The sequence below is a fragment of the Lagopus leucura genome, unplaced genomic scaffold (assembly GCF_019238085.1).
Source record: "Lagopus leucura isolate 7727_CA_CO unplaced genomic scaffold, USGS_WTPT01 Super-Scaffold_100157, whole genome shotgun sequence".
Classification (NCBI taxonomy): Eukaryota; Metazoa; Chordata; class Aves; order Galliformes; family Phasianidae; genus Lagopus; species Lagopus leucura.
In genome coordinates, this window is record NW_024962334.1 from 45,681,205 (window position 1) to 45,705,171 (window position 23,967).

Consider the following 23,967-nt stretch of genomic DNA (forward strand, 5'->3'; position numbering starts at 1 on the left):
ATAAGCGATCACGAATGATCTCATGGCCAAATCCTTAGGAAATTCAATAAGTTAGAAAATAATTTATGGAAAGATTTCGGTGATTTTTGTTCATTAAATAGAGCTAGCTCATGTTTCTCAAACACAGGATGGTTTTGCTCCCTATAGCAGTATCATGCATACCAGACTACGCGCTATCACGTCTACAAAGGATGGTTCACTACCAGAGGATGCTGTAGGAACACCTCCCTCATCCCTCCCCTCCCACCCACCTTGCATTCAGCTCTTGTAGCAGTGTGAGGTGAAGACCAAACACACAGCACCTCCCAGACTCAGACACTGGGGTCATCTTTAGGACGTGTGCTGCTGGAGACCTTACTGCCCTTCCAGGTCACTGACAAACCACAGTGCTATTCATGTACTACAGGTAGAAAATAAATAAATACAGATATATTATGCAAAAAATATGATTGTGCACATAATACATCTGAGGTATCACCAATTTAAATAAGGTTTCATGCTAGTTCAAGCTTCAGTGGCTAGTTAAATTCTGGAATTTGCAATAAATAGATGAAGGATGATTATGTATATAGTGTACGGATCTCTTCTGTAAACCTTTTCTGATTTAAACCCAAGAGCATGTTGGTCTGGCTCTTATGCAAATCACGAATTTTCACAATAAATACAGCTTCAAGAGTTGGCTGAAAAAGTTCCCGCGACACCGAAACGTTTCTAGAAGGGGCTGTGTGTACGACTGGCAACATTCGCAAGGAGCATTTCTCAACAGGCCTTTGCATACAAAACACAAGGAAATTCATACTTGAAAGTCTTCGTCCCTCCCTCCACCCCCTCCCGTCCCCCAACCCCATCATGAAAGTTTAGAAATTTTTGCACAAACAGCAAGAGGACTGATTGTAGCTGCAGTATGTCAAAACGTCCACATTCTATAAAGACCAAAAATAGTTTGTCTGCTCAGAAAGTCTGATTTTGTTTTTTTTTTAAATCCTTTTCACATAGCACAAGTGAAAGTTTGCCTGTCCAACCGTTCTTCGGCTTTGGTTTCAGCACCACGATGCTGCCAATCCTTCGCATCCCCAGCCAGCCAGGAGCTTCACACCTTCACCGTTTCCATCAGCGATGACTTGATGGCGTCCTCCAAAAGCTGATTGTCTGTGAAAGGGGCTGGGGTTTCGGGGACGGATTCGGACAAACCGATGAGAGACTCCAAGAAACAGGAGCCCTGATCTCCAGCTTGCGGGAAACCGGGGAAATTAGGCAACTGAAACTGTAACGCTGAGAAGTTATCAAGGTTCTCATACTCCTTCAAGGAGTTGTAAAGGGGTCCCAAGTTATAGTCCGAGAAGGACTGGAAGAAATCCAAGGAGTCAGAGGAAAGGCTGAGGTCAGCATAGCTCTTGGAACACGACTCAGCTGGGGCTGGGGCGCAGCATGACACCCCATCACAGCGCGCGTGCATGGCCTCCTCCAGCAGCCCACCACTGTCCTGGTTGGCGTTCTCGTCCAGGCACTCAGACAGGTGGGATGAGGCCCCAGGGCCGGGCTTGGCCTCGCAGCCATGGTCCTCAATGAAGAAGTCGGCAGGGTGGAAACAGCTCAGGTTGTCCTGGCAGCGGTCTGCCTCCTCTTCGGCATCCGAATCGTTGAAGTGGAGGATGCGTGCCAAGCCATCGTCATCGATGTCCGACTGGGACTTGTCGGAGGGGAGGCTCTCATAGGGTTCCTCCAGGTCCTCGCTGGGGTGGGAGGAGATGGAGGAGTCCGTCATGTCGCTGCTGCAGCTGTTCTCCCCCAGGGCTTCCAACTCAGGGCTGAACTGGAAGGCGGGGGCCAGCGGCGCCGTGCGTTCTTCCAAGGGCCCCTTTGTCGCTGTGCAGCCCAGCTGAGGCAACCGCTCTCGGAAGGGAGGTTCAACCTCTGCCACCCCCTCACTGCTCTGCTGCTGCTTCTCCAGCTCCAGCTTCATGATGGTGTGGATGAAGTGGGTCTGCACCCGGGCCTGGTTGAACTCGATCCTACCTTCTGTGTTGCCACAGCCGTCCTTGGTACAGCCACAGGGGAAGGAGGTGTGGTCCATCTGAGGGGAAAAACATGGGGGTGAGGACCCTCGCCTAAAGCCCAAGCCACCTTGATTAACCCCCCCAACTCTCACACATCACCTCTGCAGGATGGGTGAGGGATTTAAAAGCAAGCCAAAAAATACAAAATAGTAAAAAAAAAACCAACCCACACCACTTGCTCTTTGGAAGATGCTCGGAAAGGAGACATAAGTGGGCAAATGTGAATTTTTGTGCACTGCACCACGATATCTAATATCTGATCTATATCACAAGCTTCTGCCTCTCTGCGGGATGAAGGACAAATTGCTCCACTGGTATCTGCAGCACTTCTACGTACCAGCTGTGAGCAGCCACTAGAGGGGGGCTGTGACATGCACATGGACCATGAGTCCCCCTGTGCACATCCATCTGCCTGTGCATATCCAAGTGCCTGTGCACACCAACTGTCTGCACACACACACCCTGCACCGCCCAGCCTGCAACCACAGCACATAGCAAGCAAGTGAGCAGCACCCACAGTAATGAATACTCCTGCAAACACAGCAGGACAAGCACCTCTGAAAACAGAAAATATTAAAAAAAAATAAATGAAGGTAACTAAGTGCAGCTACAGGGGTCACCCTGTGATGTGCAGGTAGGCCTGCAGAGCTGACACTGATGCTCCTATGTGTGCTGGGAGTTGGGATGCACACCAACAAGGAGAATAAGAATAAAACCAAAGGAGGAGGAGAAATTGGAGCCTCGTGGGAGGAGCAAAGGGCTTCCCTTTGCCAAGGCATCCCCCACAGCCTGTCTCTCTCTGCCATTCACAATGTGTGTGCACTTGCACATCCCCATGGGATGAGCGATTTGGGAGGAAGATGCTTTCCAGCAGCATCTCCAACAGCTTTACCCGCTTCAACTTGAGATGCATGAGATAGGGAAGTACCTGGCACTTAATGCCTGCCAAGCTACAGCTGCAGGTCTCGGGATCGCAGACCTCCTGACAGTCACAGCCACAATCCTCCCGGGACAGGCGGATGCTGTGCAGCTCCCGCTTCTCCTCCTTGTCAATCTTCTTCACCCCAACGGCTTTGAGCAGTGCACGCCTTTTCTTGGCTGGATAGGGCTGGAGGAAAAAGCCATCCTCCAGGTCCACGTTGCTGACGTCGATGTCGTCGTCAGAGATGTCTTCAATAGTGAGCTGGTTGGCTTCCTCTGATTCCTTCGTGCCGTTCATGGTGAGCTGAGGGCAAAACATGGGCAAAGTGTTATGGAGGTCTCAGGGACACCAAGACAGCAACCCTCAACACCTCAGGCCAGGAGAAATCATGGAATCATAAAGATTGGAAAAGACCACTAAAGTCATCTAGTCCAATCCCAACTCATCCCCGCCATGCCCGCTAACCATGTCCCTCAGTGCCACATCTCCATGGTTCCTGAACAATTTCAGGGATAGTGACTCCACTACCTCCCTGGGCAGCCTGTTCCAATACATGAATCATAAAATCGCAGAATAATACAAATTGGAAGAGATCCATAAGGATCTGACTCCTGGCTCCACAGAGGACCACCCAAACACCAGACCATACATCTGACTGCATAGCACAAACACTTCCTGACTTGCCCCAGTAGTGGCCACCTCTATGACCAGTATCTGTCTCAGAGCCTCCAGAGAGAAACCCGAGAGCCTGAAGACCATGGGGTGCACAGCATCTCACTCAGGTCCCACCTGAACACCTGATGAATACCTGCTAGGGGAGCTGAGCATCACTTCTTTCAAGGCAGAGAACCGACCTGTGTTCCTCAGAGACCCACAGAAGGTTCTGGATCAATGTCCCAAGGACTCGGAAAGACCAACAGAAAGAAAAGACCTTCATGAGAAAAGACACCCCCAATCCAGCCACTCACTTTCCATTTCAAGGCTTCCAACTTCTCCTCTTTCAATTTCTCTTCCAGTTTCTCCCGACGAACGTTTTCCTGCTCCTTGGAGAACTCTGCTAACGTGAACTGCCGAGAGGAGCTGTGTTTGCTCACCATCCCCAGCGTGCAGCCCCCGCGGCTCGGTACGCTCGTGAAGCCCTGGCAGCGCGGGAAGTAGAACACAGTGACCCGGTCAAACTCCACGTTGTTCTTCTTCAGCCGTTTGGATTTCTTCAGGATGGACGTGGCTAAAAAAGGGGGAGAAAAGAGTATACAGTCAGCAATGCCATCCTGAAGATGGAGGTAAAATAACTTTGCTAAACGCTATGAACCGGACTCGCAATGGTAACATGATACGATAAGGTCACCGCATCTCGTGCTCCAGGATCTAAAGGTGGAAAGTGGATACAGGGGAAACTAAGCCAAGTCCTGATGCACTGGAGTCACCACTCAGATTCACCCTAATAAATGCCCACTGCTTCTCCTCCCCACCACAACTTCTGCCAGGAAATACATTTACTTCACATGCAGCAGAGCAGAACGAACAAGCAGCCAACCACCCTGCACACCTGTCCTGTTCCCAACCCCTTCACCCTGCCTGTTGTCCCAGGGTCCCACAACACTGGGACACTGATGCTTCAGCTCCAGCTTTTGGGGCAGGACAGAAAATAGCCTGAATTGGCTGCTTCTCCTGATATTTCCTTTTACCATCCACTGGGAGGAACCACGAATCTACAGTCTATTCTTTTAAGACTCGTTTGAGTGCAGCTGCTAAGATGTTAATCTTGATGCAGGTGACCCCAGGGTAAACATAGCAATGCATGACTCTGGTTTATTTTATGCTGCTGAAATACACTACACAGCACTCAGAACAGAGCTTCTCCAGAGATACCCGGTTCTGCACACGCAGATGGAGCAAGTAGGGGTGGAATAACTGGTCAGAGCAATTTCACAGAATCATAGAACTGTCTGAGTTGGAACTGACCTTTAAAGGCCATCTGGTCCAACCCCCCTGCAAAGAACAGGGACACTCACAGCTCCATCAGGTGCTCAGGGCGTTGTCCAGCCTGACTTTTGAGTGTCTCCAGGAATGGGACATTCACCACCTCTCTGAGCAACCTGTGCCAATGCCTCACCACCCTTATTATAGAAAGCTTTCCTTATATCCCATCCAAATGTCCCTTGTGCTGTTTGCATGCCAGGAAGAAGAGGACGCAATGCACAAATTCAGTGTCTGATTTTTTTGGTGTCACTCTCTGCTAATGAAGTAGTGGGAATGTGGGAACAAGCAGCCAGGAAGGGCTGGGTCAGTCCCTAGCACGAGACTGAGCTGTGCTGCTTGGATAGCAGAGCTGAGAAAGTGCAAACTGAACAGCAAGCTGCACCTACATTTCACAGGTCTTGCTTGCCAAAATACCGCATCTCAGTTTCAGATGGAAAAAAAGAAAAGAAAAAAAAAAGCATTCACCCAGCTGTGTCAGCAGCTTCTGCTCACTCACTGAGGGTTTCGAACCAGGCTGCGCCATCGCTTTGATGCTATCTTTGCACTGTGCGTTGCTTTTTCATAATAACCTTGATTCAATCTTCTAAACCATCAGCTCTTTATCAAGAGGCAAGTTAACCACCGCTAGCATCTATCGACCGAGCTGCTGCACTTTGGCATTTGCTTCTCCCTCCTTCCCCCCCCCCCCCTCCAAATTGTTTTTCCATTCCTGACCCTTTTTCAATGGAGCCAGAGAATACAAAAAGTTCATTGTTTTGTCACCAAACCTGGGAAGACAAGCAAGAATGAGACTCTTTATTATTACAAGACTTCTAAAGCCTTTTCAGACCCTGTGTGTTTGTGTGTGTCTGCTAAGTGGAGCTTAACTGCTATATACAGTGGGTGTTCAGTGTAATTTACTGGGTTGGACCATTTCTCCTCCATGAAGATGGTCTCCTATTGTCTTTCTTTTCCCTTTGCACAGCAGATAAGGGATTTTATGACCTTGTCTTCTGCATGTTTTCCTAAAAGCCCTCAAAACCGATAACACTGGGAAAACAAAATAGCATTTATCTGTACTGACAGCGGAGGCAATGTCAAACGCGTCGTGTTCTTTGGCAAAGTCCCCACCTTACATAGGAAGCGGGTTCTGAAATGGTAATTAGGCTGCTGGTTAATCATTTTTCAAAACCAGCATTACGGGCTGTCTGTTCCATAGCTGCCTATGGAACAGCTGATAGCATGCTGAAGGACGGAGGATGCTCTGATAGCAGCATCCTCTGGACACTTGTGCACTGGCGTGCCCCATGGGCCCAGAAATTTGGATTTGGACCAAAAAAAGGTGCAAACAAATGGCAAAATGGTAGGAGGAGCAGCTGAGGAAGACTCTTGTGAAGACGCTGGGGGGTTACAAGGATAGGGCAAACAGGGCTAGGCGATAGGGGACTCACGGGTAAAGCCAGGTGCTATGGCAGAGCTGGGCTTGCTGTCTCCACGGGAGCTGTCTTCATCCGAGTCCCAGCCTGAGGACGCCGAGGAAGACAGAGGGGAACAGGAGGAGGAGGAGCAGTAGGTGCTGTCATCCCCCAGCTCTTCATACTTCCTTTTCAACACCCCGCTCATGGTGACGCCGTATTGTTCATATAACTGCAAAGGAAGGGAGAAAAGCATCATGAGAGAGGGAAATCATCCCACTGACAGTCTGCATGGGCTCAGTGCGCAGGCTGTGACTCCCCAAAGGTGCACCCCACAACCACACCTCGCTGCCGCCCCTGCACGCAGCTGCAATTCCTCTCCTCTTTTAGAGGAAACGCAACCGCCCAGGAACCCATTCAATCAACACAAACGTTATCCAACAATAATTACTACATTTTGCTTACTAATTCTTTTATGTTAACTCCTTCCCCCGATCGCTTTCTGCGCAGTTACAGCTCGAGCGTCTTGCTAATTACAAAAATAAGCCGGTTTGCAGAGAACAATCTGCTGGCATGATTTACTTGCTACAGCCCCCTGGGGAAACAGACTTATTAAATGAAGCACTGAAATACAAATATATCAACTGTGAAGAACAGCCCTTCTCCTCACGGTGCCTTTCATAGTCAGTCCCCCATTCAATAAGCTATTCTTGTTTAGGCTGGGTTATGTATCAAGCATAGTAGCAATTAAAAACAACGTAGCTAATTAAAAACAAAGCAGCTCTGTGCTTGCCTAGATTCCTAAATTTCCCTCACGCTCTTCTATTGCCCATTTCCAGCATTCACAACCCAGTGTGCCTGGAGCAGCATGGTGGAAGGGCAAACCCAGTGTTAATGGACAAAGTGTCCTCATGCCCTCTTGTGAAACCCTCCCACCAGCACAACCTACTCCTCGTAACCGTAACCATATCACTTTCTCACCCTCTTTTGCATGTCTGATGTGAATTTAAATCTCTCAAACCGACATCCTCCTGACAGCCCTGAGCAGGCGGCACAGAAACTGCATGGACTTCAGAACCTCCCCACGATGGGATGCTCAACAGTGCCTGCGATGGTGGGTGCCTGCAAAGTCCCACTGCTTATCAATCACATTCACCGACAGCTTCCGTGCCAGAAGTCCCCTGAAAGGTTAAAGATGGATGGATGAAGTGTTTCTGGGCTTGGAAGAAGTTAATCATTGCATGGGGCTGCATGTGCCAGAGGTTGGGTTGTCGAGGCCTTGACCCAAAGCTGATGTGCAGAAAGTGGCTGTGGCACCATGTCCAATCCAGCACCAGTGCTGAGCCCTCTCCTTTTCACTTGCAAAGTGCTGGCAGCCACATCGTTGCAAACTCTCTAATCTCCTTTTTTTTCAGTTCTTTTTCCACCACCCGTTCTGCTGATGGTCACCCATGCCAGAAGTGAAGGAAAAAACTTCCAAAATGAAGTCCAAAATGAAGTACCTCCTCATCCACATAGAATGGTCAAAAACTCCACAAAAACAAACACAGGTGGCTCTGGGATGAACCCAGTCACTGCCGCAAGGCCGTCTCCTCTATCCCTACTGAAGGATGTTGCCTTCTAGCCAACAGGAGGAGAATGCAGCTCTCCAGCACATCCAGAAGATGGGAGTAGAGCAGGCACTGATGTCACTTGGGCTTTGTCCCCTCCCTGCAGGGACACCAGCGGGCATCAGAGAGAAGCCGCCAGGCAGTGACATGGCGTTTTGGCCAAACTCACCCCATCCTTGCATCAGTTTGCCACCTCCTCCCACGTGCCATCCATCCATTCAGCCCTCCACCCCAAATCCTGACTGCGGGGATGAGCTGGGCAAGGACCAGCTGCCAGCAGCCTGGGCAGCACCAGGACTTCTACCTACAGACAAAAAACCCCAAAGGTATGAAGGGGCTTTCCCAGTTTGTATAATTCCCAGGGAAGCGAGCAGAATGTCGATGCTGTCCCAACACTCATCCAACGGAGCTGTGTTTCGGACGGTACCATTTTTTTAATTTATTTTGAAAAAATACCTTTACATCCATCTGCCCCCTATAAACACCACCCGGATGGGGTTCAGCCATCAGGGCTGAGTCGGTGCCCTGCACTGAGCACAGCCAATGCCCTCCTCCAGGCGCCATCAGCGCCCTCCCCTCCTTGCCCAAGCGCTCGGCAGCAGAACCCAAGCCATGAGAGCAATGCTGCTGAAACCACGGCTGGGATCACTGAGCTGCGGTGATGCCGCAAGCCTGAGACTCCCATCCGCATCTGTGCCTGCCATAGAAGTCACAAAAATGTGCACAGCAGCGTGAAAAACAGAAAATATCAGCGCTCGGCAGTGGAAATCTCTGCAAGCGGCTCAGAGCGCAGGAGGATTTTACCACCTTTATTCCCTCTCACTCTCTCTCTTTTTCTTTTCTTTTTTTTTTTTTTTTTACATAACCTGAAATAAAATAATCCTATCTTCCTTTTAGTTGCCAAAAAAGACATTCTGTTCTTGGCTAAGACTTCTTACTCATCTATTTTACTGAAAACAGCTTTTGGAACAAGTACATAATGCAATGGATCAAACCCGCAGGAATTCCTCTCTGGCACCAGAACTCCCACTATCCTGGGAATACTTTCTAACAAATATTTAGCCCAGATGTGCATTCCTTTCTTTTTCTCTCTGTCTCCCTCCTTTTCTTTTTTATTTTTTTTTCCAAGCTTTTGGGGGGGTGGGGGAGCTTAGTGGGAGGGGGGGGGGAAGGGGAGTGAATCCGCTAAGTCCCATTTCTGGCACTCGGCGAGTTGCAGAGCAAAGCCCTAATATGCAGGAATGCAAAGAATTAATGTTTTAACTATCCTCCACTTGGACAACGTATCAACAGTAAATATTTTGAGTCATTTGGATTTCAGAAGGCATCCGTGCAGCCCAGAGAGGAGGAGGGCACCCAAAATCCTACAGGGCCTGGCTGTAAGGGGCTGCACAGAGGCACGGGGAGGAAGTTTTGGGGTTTTGCAAGGAGCAAAGCATGCGGCAATTAAAGGGAATCACTCCTGGAAGCAGCTCCTGGGGGACTGCAGGAGAACAGCAGTGTTTGCAATTTGATTTTCCGCCTGGGGAGAATCCCAGAAAGGTGGAAGGATCCCAAATCTACACGTGAACTGTAAGCAAAGTTCCCTCTGCAAAGCAAGAAAACAAGCGGTGTTACGCATGGATTTACCAGCAGCTTTCCTGCCTTAGGAGCACCCTGCAAGCCCAGTGCAAAGGGGCTGAGCCTTCAGCAGGGCCCAATATTGCTTTAAAACCCAACACTACAGCTCTGAATCCAGAGCTGAATCCAAGGGGAGGTTTTTCTTCCTTTTCCAGGTGTTATTCGCACCGCATGACCTCAGCACCATCAAAAAAGACACCAGTGCAGAGCCATCAGCCCTCAATCACTGCCGTCCACTTAACCATTTTAACTCCTGCCATATTTACTGAGGTGCAATGGGGAGCCCGTAGGGCTCAGCCCAGCTGATTTTCACCCTCTCCCGTGGTTGGGTTTAGGGTTTCACAGCTTTCCCCTGGTTATAAATAGCCCTTAGGCACTCGCTGTGCCCTGAGCGATCCTACTGCCAGCGCCGTCCATGGGAAGCAGGGCACACGTGAGCCAATATCTAGGGAACCCCAGCAAGAAACGGCTTTGTAGGCTTGCCATCAAGCCCTTCTGGCTCACTGACAGCTCAAAAGGTAAATAAGAAACATTAGGAAATGCATTAAAAGGTTATCTGACATAGCCCGAACGCAGCGTGCTTCGGATGTACTCTGCACCGCAATAAATATGAACAGAGCGACGCGTGCTTTTGTCTAGGAAAATCCTCGACTTGATTACACCCCATGAATAATTCAGGGCAGGTTTCCGTGTGTGCCCTCCCGCAGGTACACGCTGTGCTGCACGCTGCCCCCGGCTCCGCTCCTTTCCCGCACTGAATTATTAAAGGTAGGAATGTGAAGCTCCGGGTGTCCTCCGTGAGAAAGGAGGAAAAGGAAAAAGGCAAGAAGGATAATAATAATAATAAAAAAAGAGCGATAATTAAGATGTGGAGCCGCACGAAAAAGAACAAAGGGGAAAAAGAAAAAAAAAAATGATAATAGTTAAAAAAGAGTGACGATGAAAGGGCGAAGCTCCGTGGAAAAGAACAAAAGGGAAAAAAAAAAAAAAAAGAAAAAAGAATAATGATTAAAACGTGAAGTTCCGTGAAAAAAAAAAATAATAATAAAATAAAATAAAAGGGGGGAAAAATAATTAAAAAATAATAATTATAATAATTGGCTCTGGGAAAAGGCTGTCCCCGTGCGTCAGCCTCATCCCAAAGTGACACGGCGGAGGTGATGAGCGCTCCGGGAATACCGGGGCAGCTCTGTGTGCGGAGGGCTTCCCTTTGGCTCCTCCGGTTCCCCTCTCCCTTTCCCCAAAGCGCTGCCACAGCCGCCGCTGTTGCGCTGAGCGCTGCGGGCGCTGCGCTCCGTCCGTCGGCGCGTCCGTCGGAGCGCCGGTAGGTGTTGCTGTAGCGACAGGAATACATCCCCGGCCGGGAGCTCCGGGGTACAGCGAGCCGGCCAGCCTTCCTCCCCCCCACACACCCCCTCCCCTTCTCCCCCCGCTTTTCTTTCAACATCTCAAAACTGCAGCCGCAGCCTCAGCGAGGGGCGACGGGGTGCCGTCAATAGGTGTCCGGCCGGGAAAAAAAACCGGGGGGGGACTCGCGGCGGAGACCCCCCCCAATTCCGCTCCCCGATCCTCGCCGTCCCCGCCGAGCTCCGAGCGGTTCGTTCACCCTCCCCGGGTCCCGCCGCCCCCGGGCGCCGCGGGCACGGCAGCCCCGGCCCAAACGGCGCCTACGCGACGCGCCCGCCCGGCTCCGTCCGCCGGGACACGGGGAGCCCCGACCCCCGCGGCCGGGAGCGCCGAGCCGCAGCCCCCGCACCCGACGGCGGACGGCGATCCGCACCCCCGACGGACGGACGCCAGCCGTACGCCCCGACGGCGGCGCGACGCGAGCCGGACCGTTGGCGACGCGAACCCCCCCCCCCCCCCCGCTCCCCGCTCCGGGCCCTACCTGCGGCGGCGGCTGCGGCTCTCGGCGCGGCGGCTCCGGCTGCAGTGGCGGCGGCGCCTCCCGCTCTGCCGCTGCCGGGGCTGCGCCGCGCCGCGCCGCGCTGCCCTTTTTCGTCAGTGGAAAACTCCGGGCTCTGACGCAGGCGGTGACAGGAGCGGGGCCGGCGCGCTCCCGGGCCCGCCCGGCTTCCTGCCCCCCCCCGGGCGGGGCGCTGACTCAGGGCCGCCGCCGCCGCCTCCCCGCCCCGCCCGCCGGGGGCGCTGCCCGTGAGGGGCCCGGGGAACGGCGGGGCGGCTTGGGCCCGGAGCGCGGGCGCCGGAGGGGTGAGGGGCTCCCCGCAAACACGGCCTGAGGGGCTGGGAGCCACAACCGCGCCGGGACCCCAGAACGGCTTTGGGTGCCTCAAGAGAGTTCGGATCCCGTGAAAGTTTGGGGACGCGCAGCCAAACCGGGACCCCCAAAAGGGGGATCATTGAGATCCCACGTGCAATTTGGGAACTCCCAATTGTACTGTGACTCTGAAAGTGATTCGGATGCCTTGGGGTGTTCGGATCTTTCAGAAGTTTGGGCGCTCGTAACCATGCTGTGACCCTGAACTGTGTTTGGGTGCCTTGAGGTATTCAGATCCCTCCAAAAGTTTGGGGCTGCAGCCACACTGCGATTTCAAAAGGGGGTTGGGTGCCTCAGGGTGTTCAGATCCCACATGGAGTTTGGGAACCTGCAATTGCACTGTGACCCTGGAAGGGATTTGCATGTCTCAGGGTGTTCAGATCCCGAGGAAGTTTGAGGGGGACGCAGCCACACCAGGACCCCAAATGAGGTTTGGGTGCTTCAGAATGTTGAGATCCCACATGGAATTTCAGAACACGCAATTGCACTGTGACCCTGAAGGGGATTTGGATGTCTCAGGGAGTTCAGATCCCATGGAAGTTTGGGGACACACAACCACATTGGGACCCCAAAAGGGGTTTGAGTCCCTCAGGGTGTATAGATCCCACATGGAATTTGGGAACCCACTGTGATCCAGAAAGAGGTTTGGATACTGCAGGGAAAGGCTTGGGTTTCCAGAACCATGCGGGACCCTGGTAAAGATTTGGGTAATTCAGAGTGTTTAGATCTCATGGAATTTTGGGAACATGCAGCACTGGGACTCCAAAAGGGGTTTAGATACCCCAGGATGTTCAAATGCCACAAGGGCCTGGGGTTTCACAACCGTGTTGGGACCCAGAATTGTTGACAGGATTTTGGATGCCTCAAAGATTTCAGATCTCACGGGGGGTTGGGAGCCACAGCCATGATGGGACCCCAAGAGGGGCTAGGATGCCTCGGGTTGTTCAGATCCCACAAGGATTTAAGGACCCACGACCACACTGGGATCATAGAATCACAGAATCATGAAGGTTGGAAAGAACATCTGTGATCATCCAGCCCGACCATTAACCCATCCCCACCGTGTCCACTGACCCACATCATCTCAGTGCTGCATCTCCACCTCTGGGGGCAGTGACTCCACCACCTCCCTGGGCACAGGCTGCCGATGCATCACCACTCTTTCAGAGAAGTAAGGGATTTGGATGACTAGGGGGATTCAGGTTCCACCTGGGGTCTGGAGAACCAAAGGCACAGGTTGGATCGTAAAATGGATTTAGGTCACCCATAGGATTTGGGTCCCTCAGAGGATTTGGGACCCACGTGCCTGTAGATGACCCAAGCCCAGAAGAGAATTTGAGCTCCATGTGGGGTTTGGACTCAGACCCGAGCCCTGGAAGGGCTTTGGGACATGCAAGGGGTTGGGTATCCTGAAGGGTTCTGAAACTCATGAGCAATGATTGACCTGGAAACAGAGTCGAGCTCTACAAGAAGTTCAGGTATCTTTTTGAGATCCATGGACACAGCTTGAACCCCAAGACTGAACTAGGACCCCACTGAGAGGGGTCCCTCAGGGGGTTGGGAGTCTCAGGGTTAGCCTGTGGCCAACGAAGCCCAGAAAAAGGTTTGAGTCCTATGAGGATTTTGGGCCCCACAAAACACTTTGGATACACAAGCAGACTGGGGTCCCAAGATTTGGGCTGGTGGGTTTGGGCCTCACAGAGTGTTTTGGGTGCAAGGGTTGACCCCTGGAAGGGGCTTGGACCCATAAGACTGAGCAGGCTGGGCTGCAAAAGGTATTTTGTCCCGTAACCACTTTGTGTCTCACAACCACTTTGGGCCCCACAAGGAAATTCTGGATTCTTGAACATGTCTGGGACCTCTTTTGAACTCTAGGCTAAAATATTAGAAAAAAAATACTGAAAATCTGATGATGAACTATTCTTCTGTAGCACCAAAACCATAGCCAGTTCAGCTGATGCCACCAACATCAGGTTGTGCTACCAGGATTTTTGCTGCTGGTCTCACTGTGGCACCTTTCAATGATTCCTATGGGGAACAACAGGGGATGGAGGGAGAATAACTCCAATACCATTTTGCTGCTCAGGAAAACATCTGGTGGAACTCCATGACATTGTGGTTGTCCTGTGTTTCCATCTTTCCCCTAGCACCCAGCTCACAAATTCACAGTAACAGAAATATAGAATTGTAGAATGGTTTGGGTTGGAATGGACCTTAAATCCCATCCAGCTCCTCCCCCTGCTGTGGGTAGGGACACCTCCTACCAGATCAAGTTGACCAGAGCCCCATCCAACCTGGCCTTGAGCACCTCCAGGGATGGGACACCCACAGCTCTCTGGGCAGCAGTGCCAGTGCCTCACTGCCCTCTGAGTCAAGAATGTCTTCCTAATATCATATCTAAACCCATTCTCTTAACGTTAAAAACCATTACCCCCTTGCCCTATCGCTATCAAACTGTCTAAAAAGTTGGTCTCCATCTTTTTTATAAGCACTGACGGGTGAGTCCTGTCTTCAGGGCAGGAGGCCCTTCCTGAATGTGGCAGCATACAGCACTCGGTTTCCAAAGGAGTGGTTTTCCTGACGTTTCGTTGACCATGTTTGGACATGGCCGTGATTAATATTTCCTGACAGGAAGACGTCATGTGTGCAGGCTTTCCTTTTTGGGGTTTGGGTTGTGGGTGAGCAAGTTCAGGTTGTATGCTGGCTCCTCGCTTCCTCCAGCTCTGGGACTACACCCGGCGACTCCGTGTCGGTTGCGGTCCTGGCGCCGGTGGGGTGTCACCATCCCATCCCTGGGGACATGGAGGGCTTTGTTATGGTGGGACTGGGGCGTAACATCACTGCTCCGTACGGCGTGCCTAGGAGATGAAGGGGAGGTCGTTTGTCACTGTCCCTGAGCTGAGTTTGGCATGAAAGCCAGGGTATGGGAGAAAGGGGATATCCTGGAAAAGTGACCTCTGGGTTAAACTTCTGCCTCGCTTTTATTTGTTTCGAGGAAAGTAAAGCCGCTGTGAGATGGAGCCTGGTGGAAGCTAACACAGAAGGATAAATAGCCCTCAAACAACATAAGACGTTTTCCTGTTTAGGTTGAATGGAATATTTCACTCTATGTGCATTTTGTTGATGTTGCATCTTCGAGACTCCATACTCCAACAAATGAACTCGAGAGGGAAGAGAAAAAAAACAAAAACAACGTGCAGCTATTTCTTTCTATATTTCTATATTTCTTTCTAACCCAAACCAGGTTGGTCTTTTTACCATGGCTTTTCCATCTCAGGAGAAATATCCTCCTCTCCCCCATGCCCAGGAAAGCCAGCACTCCCTTGCCAAGATTGCTGGCAGCCTGGCCTGGAGCTGGGTTTGCTGGCTGGATGCCATGTGAGCATTTTTCTGATCGGAGGAAATTCCCTGCTGAGCATCCAGGCAGAGCGCAATGGCTCAGACCAAGTGCAGGATGCAGCGGGAAGGAGCAGGGGGTGATGCTGCAGCTTTTATAGGGCAGCCAGATTGGAAGAGACCCTAAAGATCACCCATTTCCAACCCCCATGCTATGGGCAGGTTGTTGCCACCCACCAGCTCAGGCTGCCCAGGGTCCCATCCAACCTGGCCTTGTGCAGCTCCAGGAATGGGCATCCACATTCTCTGGGCAGCTGTCTCACCACCATCTAAGAAAACATTTCCGACTAATCAGTATATAATTTCCTCCTAACATCAAACCTAAATTTCTCCTCTTTTAGTTTAAAACCATTTCCCCTTGCCCTATCACTGTTGGATGATATGAAAAGTTGATCTCTCTCCTTTTTGTATGCTCCCTTCCAGTACTAGAAGGCCACAATGAGATCAATCAGTCTTTTCTTCTCCAGACTGAACAACCCCATCTCCCTCAACCTTTCTTCATAGGAGAGATGCTGCAGCCCTTTGATCATCCTCAAGATGGACACTAAACAGAAGATGGACATTAAATTGGCAAATGGAATGGCTTTACCATTCACCTGCATTGGGAACCACAGGAAGGGTGTGACTGCATTGGAACCAGCCATTGGAATGAAATGGAAGATGCCCTGTGCTTCCCTCATTGATCTTAGACCAGCACAAGTTCATGAGAGCCTTCTCCCAATTGAAGATGATGCTGGAAGACAGTCAAAACGTGTAAGGCCCTGTATACTATGTTGTTACATACCCACTGGGTGGTTACGGGTGAATTTAGTGCTGGATACTGTTCTTTCTGTACATGTTATGCTATGTTGTCAATCCTTGATGCATATAAGGACATTGTAATACAGCACTCTCCTTAATGTACAGGAACTTTGTAGTTAGGTGTGGTTGTTGCCCAGAGGAGTTGTGGATGCCCCATTCATTTAGGACCAGGCTGGATGGGGCCCTGGGCAGCCTGATGTGGTGGGGGTCAGCCAGCCCCCTGCAGGGAGGTTGGAACTGCATGATCTTTAAGGTGCCTTCCATCTGAACCACTCTGTGATCCTGTGACAGCTGGACAATACAATCTAAATGCTGAGGAGTGCTGATATAATTGTTTGATTCCCAACAAATGTGCAAAAATCATCAACCCAAGCGAGAAAGTGTTAATGTAGACTGCAGACACAGAGTGGGAATTGTGACAGTGCTGTGCAGCTTCAGCCACCGCCGGTGATGGTTAGCAGCACAAACACAGCAGAGAAGCAGTGTTATGCAGACAGCTGTGTCCTCAATTAACCCAACTGATGGTTAACTTGGGTGTCAACAGAATCCCTCATGCTGGGATTTGGAGGGGGGGGGGGATGCAGAGTGTTGAGCTTTTCACTCCTTGATGTGCAGAGAGCTGGGTTAGCACTGTGACATCTCCAGCGATGGGACCGCTGCAGTCCTTGCAAGGGTATCACCCTCCCAGCAATAATTAAATCTCCAGCTTTCAGGCATAATTACCAGTGACAGAGCCTCCAAAATCAGTTCTTATGTATGCTCAACTGTTTGGTCTCCTGACATAACGTTTCCCAGAAAGATACAAATACAGGGACAAGGAGCAGCAATGTGAACTCCATCCTTCACTATGTTCAGTGGCAATAAACCATCTCCAGACACCAGAGGGGCCCAAAATCGCAATCCTAGATTCCTAATGGGTCCCAAAGGAAACAGAACCTTACAGCACAGCTTCTTCAGCACTGAGCTGGTTGGGAAATGGTAATTTTTCAGCGCTAGGACTTGCCTCCTGTTCTGGGTTTGTAATTGGTGGTGTTGGCGGCGAGCCAGGCAGCTCTCACAGCTCTGTCTTGTGAGGACAAAACCCCCATTACTTTTTGCTCCCTAATTCTCCCAAGGTGCGCTGCTGTCTATCAATGGAGTCGCCATGAGGTAATAGAAATTACAAGCCTCTCCAGACTTATTTGTCTGAAAGCATTTCTTGTAAAAATAATTATGTGGGTCTCCGGAACCATGCTACGTGAGAATGGCAAAAGAGAAAGTTTGCAAATTAAAATACAACAAAAGGCTCTTTATGATAAACTGCAAGGGAGACTGGATGAGAGGCTTATTGCCCTTCCATTGGGCTGGCTGGAGGGAAAAAACAAGTGTTGGGGTCTGTTGGTTGCTTTGCTCCAGACCCCAGCACCCAGTTCTGTATTTGCTGAGGCACTGCTTGGAGCTCAATTCCTGCCCTTACCGTGATCACAGAATCATAGAATTGTTTGAGTTGGAAGGGACCTTTAAGGGCCATCTGGTCCAGCTCTTCTGCAGTGAACAGAGTCATCCACAACCCCATCAGGTGCTCACAGCCTCGTCTAGACCTTGGGTGTCTCCAGGGAAGGGGCACCTATCGTGGGGATTTTGCACCTCCAGCCTCGCTCGCTCTGCCTGACTGCAGGCTGGGGATGGGACTTCACCCACCAGAGCACCCTGCAGAGCACAAATGTGTAAAGTGATGTGGCAGACAAGCTGTGGAGGAAGTAACCTGAGCTGTCTGAAAATGTGACTGCCCCCCTGCCTCCAGCAAAGGACCAAGCCTTTGGGCTCCAGCATCTCAGCACGAGATTGTAATCCTATTGTGATGCAAAATTTGTGCTAGACTGGGAACAGGAACATCTGGGGCAGTATGGAGCAGGGACATTGCTTCCCCCATAAGCTGTTGTGAGACTGGCACTGGGCTGAAATAGCAGTGAAATGATCAAATGAACTCAGAGGAAATCTCAACTAACCTCTGCTCTGTCTCTGAGAGCTGAAGAAGCACTTGGTGGCCATGTTGACACTTTACTGCTTTCTTCTTGGCACCTGAGCTCAGGATCATGGAATCATAGAATGCCCTGGGTTGCAAGGAACCCTAAAGCCCATCCACTTCCAACCCCCATCTGCCATGGACTGTTGCTACTCATCAAATCGGGCTTCCCAGTGCTCCATCAAACCTGGCCTTGAGCGTCTCCAGGGACAGGGCACCCCCAGCTCTCTGGCAGCTATGCCTCTTGCTCAAACACTCTGTGACCCATCTGGGCTTTCCCTCTTTGCTTACAGCCTTCCCTATGCCCCCAGCTGCTGCCTGCAACTGCATTAGGTCTCTTGCATCACAGGCAGCTGTGCCACAAAACGCTGCTGTGCTGCATCCTAAAACCATGTTACCCCACATGCATTAGCCAAGCAGATGGGTCGCAGCACTGGGCAGTTGCAAAAGAGAAATTTTGCTTTTCTGGGACGCTTGCCATCAGACAAATATGTTTCTTCTAAAGTCTGCAGAACTAGCAACCCCGGAGGACAAAACCTTCTGTCTCTGTTAGCTGTGCAAAGGCTATAGGAACGCAGACAGCCCCACAGAGTGACCTCCAAGTGTAGCAGAGGGGCTTTGGTGGAGGTTGGTTTCCCACTCATCCTGTAGGATAGGGATAGAACTGAGAAGCTGCAGTGATGCTTCTGTCCCCTCACCTAAAGCTTTCCCTGGAGAACAAAAATGCAAATGGAAGATAGCTGTATATGTACACACACTTGCAGATATACTTAATCACATAATGTATCCATGGTGGTAACATCTCCCAGTGGGAGAGACCTAAATGAGGCAACATGATAATGAAACCCTTACCAAGAGGCAGAGAGGGGGATGAATGTGGTCCTGGTATCACCAGAATGCCCACCGGCTCATAGGAAATGAGTCCAACCTGAACACAACTGGGATGCAATTATCATAGAATCATAGGATGGCCTGGATTGAAAAGAACCACAATGCTCATCTAATTTCAACCCCCTGCTATGTGCAGGGTTTCCAACCACCTGACCAGGCTGCCCAGAGCCACATCCAGCCTGGCTTTGAATGCCTCCAGGGATGGGGCATCCACAGCCTCCTTGGGCAACCTGTTCCATTGAGTCACCAAGATTTGGAAAGGGCAATAAACCCTTCTGGTTTACATTTTGGGTTTTGGGCTCCTAAATATCGACACACACAAACTTTCCTCCTCAACTGTGGCAGCTGCAAAAAAAAAAAAAAAAGAGTTCAGTCCTTGAAATGAAAGCCAAGATTTCCATGTAATGATCTGACCCCTGGAGACAGACTTCTAAGAAAATTACCCCAAAATGTGGCAGTTTCCCTGCATTTGCCAAGCACACGTGCATGTCCAGACGCTGGATTTAGAGCAAGGCTTCGGTGAGCCAGCATCTGCCAAATGCAGTCTGGGGCGCAATGGAAAGAAGAGGCTTCTTGTTTCAAGAAACATTATTTTGAAATCAACCTACTCAGAATAACAGAAAGAAAAAGACAAGGAGGAGTATACGAACGGAGATTGATTTTAATCCAGAAAGAAGATATCGTGGGAGGCCTGAAGCGGCTTTTTAGGTCTGAGCTTCTCCCCACAGATGTGATTTTTTGTTCATCCATTGACCTGATTAATCCTTGCTGGCTCTGCCCATGGTCAAAGTCGTGTCACCCACGACTGGAGAACAGCACAGACCCAACTCCACAGGAAAACACTGCCGGGGAGAAATAGTTCTTGAAGTCAAGCGTTGCAATTTACTAACGGGTTTATTAAAATCTTATTAGAAGATTATTTTTTAAAGTCCGTTTTACACAGTCGTTGCCCTTCTGCTGCTAATCCCGGAGAATCTCAGTGAATGAGTCATTTGCACTTACTATCTATTACACCCTGTTATTATAAGCCTGAGTGTGTTTGTGTTTGCTCCAAATGGTATTGACACAGCCGTAACAGTGCTGTATAATCTCATATACCTCTCCTTTCATAGAATCATAGAATCATTAAGGTTGGAAAAGACCACTAAGATCATCTAGCTCAATCATCAACCCATCACCACCATGCCCATTGGGAGACACTTTGTTGTTGAGAGAGGAGCATCCCCATGTGGCTTCTTGGTACGCAGGGGGACTTAAGGACCGTTTGCTTTGGAAGTAACCTATTGCCTCGTTCTTCAGTCCTCAGCACTATGCAGATGCTCTTAATGCACATCTTTGAGGGTGATGAGATGCTGACACAGGCTGACCAGAGAAACTGTGGCTGCCCCACTTCCGAAGGTGCTCAAGGCCAGGCTGGATGAGGCCCTGGGCAGCCTGATTTAGTGCCTGATTTAGTGATTGGCAACCCTGCCCACAGCAGGAACCCTGCAAGTAGATGATCTTTAAAATCCCTTCCAACCCTACGATTTTGGGATTGGTACATTATTGAAGATCAAGCAGTGGACAAGAACATTCCTCCAGCACAAACTGCTGTGAGTGAGAATGGTGAGAAGGAAGATATCTGGCAGCAGTGCATGAGAGATACTTGAGGGCCACCTCGTTTGTTTGCCTGTTTTTGATACATGAAGGCTGATGAGCATTAAATGTGACTTGGAGGGCTAGGATCCTGGCAGCTCTGCCTTGTTTGTATGAGGACATTGTGCTTCTACCTCCATATAATCACTGAAAAGAGAGTGAAGGAGAACTTCATATAAGGACATCAGTTTCTGGAGCAATGTGGGTAGCAGGAGATGGAACACTGATACAGAAAACACATTGGTGGGCACAGTGTTGTTTGGTTGCAGCTTTCCCAGCAGCGTCCTTTCCCTTTACCAGCTTTGCTACTTTTCTCTTGACCATGATGCAGACACCAGCCCAATCCAAAGCCCCAGGCAAGCACCAAACATTCCCTCAGCCCATCCTCCTCCTCCTCTTGTGTTGTCAAGGAGCCCTCCCTGAGTGCTCAAACCATGTTCTCCTGATTGTCTCCCTGGAGACACTCGAGGCCAGGCTGGACCAGGCTCTGAGCACCTTGATCTAGCTGTAACCATCCCTCCCAACAGCAGGGGAGTTGGACTAGATGACCTTTAAGGGTCCCTTCCAAATTAAACCAAGATTCTATGATTCCATGACACCCTGGAACAGCCCCTTCATCGGGGAGAGATGGCCAGGAGTCAGGGGGAGAGTTTTGCTTCCAATGTAACCACAGGAAGAGGAAAAAAAATACACATCCAAGGTTTAAAAATCGCACTTGCTGCAGGGAGTGTTTCCATTGGCGGAGCTGCCAGAACCAGCACAAATGATTCAAAACATTTTGTTAAATGAAATTCTCTGATGATGTCAGAGCTGAAGCTCTTTTAGCAAAACCTTGACAAAGCAGGAAGGTTGAAACAACAACAACAACAAAAAAAAGGATGAAAAAAAGACACCATTTGACAGAGGGGGATTAGGAGCTTAAAACTATATTTATAGGCTATCCAAATATTTGAAAGCTTGGAAATTCATAGTTCCAGTACTTTAGCACTGCTCTCAAGGCTTGCCAGCCTCTTAGCGTAAGTCACGCAAGCCAGCCAGCTGGGCTGGGCTCTCTGTGCTCCCAGAGCCTATTTTCTATTCTCTGGCACTGGATCCCATCTCCTGTAGGCTGACAAACAACTCTCATTTCCTCCACGTGCCTTAGTTTCCCCTTCTGTCCAATGCAGACAATTCTGATATCAGAAAGCTTTGAGATTTGACACTGGGGAGAGCAAGAGATGGGTTTTGGTTTCACTGCGCATAAGGAAGCAACAAGGGACTGATAATTCAAAGATCAACATCAGCTCTTTACATGACCTTCTGCTACACCCCCCATTTCTTGTGTTGGGAAAGCCCACCACTAACAACAACGTTATTGAAGTGCTGCTATATTCTATGCTTGTCGTTCAGCCTGGGTGAAGTAGCCCCATCTTCATCCCAGCTCTGCTAACCTACTTCATCTTTATTGACTAATAGGTCATAATGCTCTTTTAGAGAAAACATCACTGTGCCCACGGCTGAGGGATACAGATAGCACTGATGGGAAGATTACAACCTCTTAGTCCAAACACGGAGAGTGAGATGGGCTGTCAGAGTGAGAGCACTTGTTAAGAGGAAAATCAATGGTGAGCTATTTGGGGAGAAAAAGAGAAATCCCCTCCACCACAAACACATTAAACACAGCCTCCAGTTCTCCAACTTAATATAAGCCCAAATTAAATGAGACCATAATAAATAGTTTGCTTTCCTAGGGTTTTCCCAATAGCAAGGAGACTCCTCCAGCAGGGACGTGCAGCACCAGGGAGGGATGGCAATCCCACATTTGTTTGACCCTTAACTTTAAGGCAACGGTGCCATGTGTGTTTTGGAACAGGGATGCTCTCAGCCTGGATGATTCCTCAACTCTGCCCCTCCTGGAGTCAGGACCGCTGCATCCATTCGCTCGCCACAGAGACATGGAGTGAACAAGAAATAATGAAAAAGCCCTAGATTTCCTTTGTTATGCAGTTCATTGAATGAGGTTTCCCACATCTGTAGAGCTCACCACATCTTTTATGAGATTTGACTGTCAGCAAGATGTTATGAATCCCAGATGTTAAAATATGGATTTATTCATAACTCAGGGCTTATAATAGAGCACTCAGAAAGATTATATCCAGTCTCCCTGCTCAAAAGATCCTCCTGAAATAAAAGTCCTAGCTTTTGTTATTTTTTAATTATCCTTGCTGCATGATTTATCTGTGATATTACCTCTTTAAATGTCTCTTAATTACCAGCTTGCACAGGGCTTCAGGAGAGCAGAGCACTGCTGGAGGGGGCTGGAGAGCATGGAGGGGAGAGGGGAAATCCAGCCCCAGCTCTGGGCACCTGCAGAACTTGGAGCCAGAGGTGTTTGGTATCTATTGCAGCCCCGAGGAAGTGCTCTGGTCAATAAAAACATGGTTCCTTGCAGCTGGTGACCATTATGGTAAGCACAGCATCGGACATACCACAGCTGCTATGCTGCCGGAAGATGGAAATGTTTTTGGAAACGAGTTTGGAGCATTTGTTCCATTAATGCCTTCTCCCTCCCTCCTCCTGCCTTCTATTTTTCAAATTGCTGCAAAAAAAACCTGAAGGGAAGTGTAATAGGTCCAGTTTGGCACATGAGGAACAGAAAGTCGATGATTTTACCCCAGGTCACACGAGAAGCTGGCAGCAACCTCAGGAATCACGAGGCAAGTGCATGAGGCAGCACTGGCCGTGAGCAGCCCTCCTCCCTGTCCCCTGCATGCTGCCATACCCACAGACCTTGGCTGTATTTAGGAAATCCCACCTTCCTTCCCCTCCCTTTATTTTTTCCAGCGAGGTCATCTTTCTGGTCCAATTTGGAGAATGACTTCAGTGCAGAGAGCATCTGGCCATATAGGACAGTGCTAACGACCCCTTGGACAATATTATCACGTCCTTTTTGGATCCTTTAAAGACCAAACCAGCTGTCCACACTCCAAAGCTGATAGCCTGCAAGGTGCTCCAGCTTCTCTAGCAGGAACTAGAACATGTGCAGCCCCTTCCAGCTCACAGCTGATGGCCTGGAGCAAGGGCTAGTGCATGGGAACTGGAAACCTGAACCTTTCCAGTATGACAGCAGCAATTTACTGATGGAAATCCAAGGAACTGGTTGTCAACACTGAAACTACCCAAGAAAGTGTGCGGGGGGAGAAACTACCAGAGCTGGGCATTTCCTGATTGCATGGTGGGGGGAGGATCAGGACTCTGGTGCAAATCAGCGTAGCTCCTCTGATGCCTAATGAGAAAAATCTCTGGTGGGAATTTATGGGACACTCACCAGCTTGTAAATCTTTTTTGGCATATCAGTCTGCGTGTCGTGAGATTTAGAACCTTCATCACCCTGAC

General features: G+C 49.9%; 1 protein-coding gene across 1 annotated transcript; it reads right to left on the bottom strand.

The window, feature by feature from the left end:
- Positions 1 to 830: 830 nt before the first annotated feature.
- CSRNP1 (cysteine and serine rich nuclear protein 1) lies at positions 831 to 11,511 on the bottom strand. The gene is made up of 5 exons (XM_042889039.1): positions 11,475 to 11,511; positions 6,393 to 6,588; positions 3,948 to 4,207; positions 2,986 to 3,282; positions 831 to 2,074 (listed from the first exon to the last, which is right to left on the bottom strand). The coding sequence occupies exons 2-5, from the start codon at positions 6,562 to 6,564 to the stop codon at positions 1,091 to 1,093; spliced, it is 1,713 nt and encodes a 570-aa protein (XP_042744973.1). The 5' UTR covers positions 6,565 to 6,588; positions 11,475 to 11,511; the 3' UTR covers positions 831 to 1,090.
- Positions 11,512 to 23,967: the final 12,456 nt, after the last annotated feature.

Bases quoted from the DNA above. Each gene is read 5' to 3' on its own strand.
- CSRNP1 (XM_042889039.1), bottom strand. From the start codon at position 6,564: ATGAGCGGGGTGTTGAAAAGGAAGTATGAAGAGCTGGGGGATGACAGC. The intron at 4,208-6,392 runs GTGAGTCCCCTA...CCCCTTTTTTAG, and splicing joins CATAGCACCTGGCTTTACCC to CCACGTCCATCCTGAAGAAA. The intron at 2,075-2,985 runs GTACTTCCCTAT...TTTTCCCCTCAG, and splicing joins TGGCAGGCATTAAGTGCCAG to ATGGACCACACCTCCTTCCC.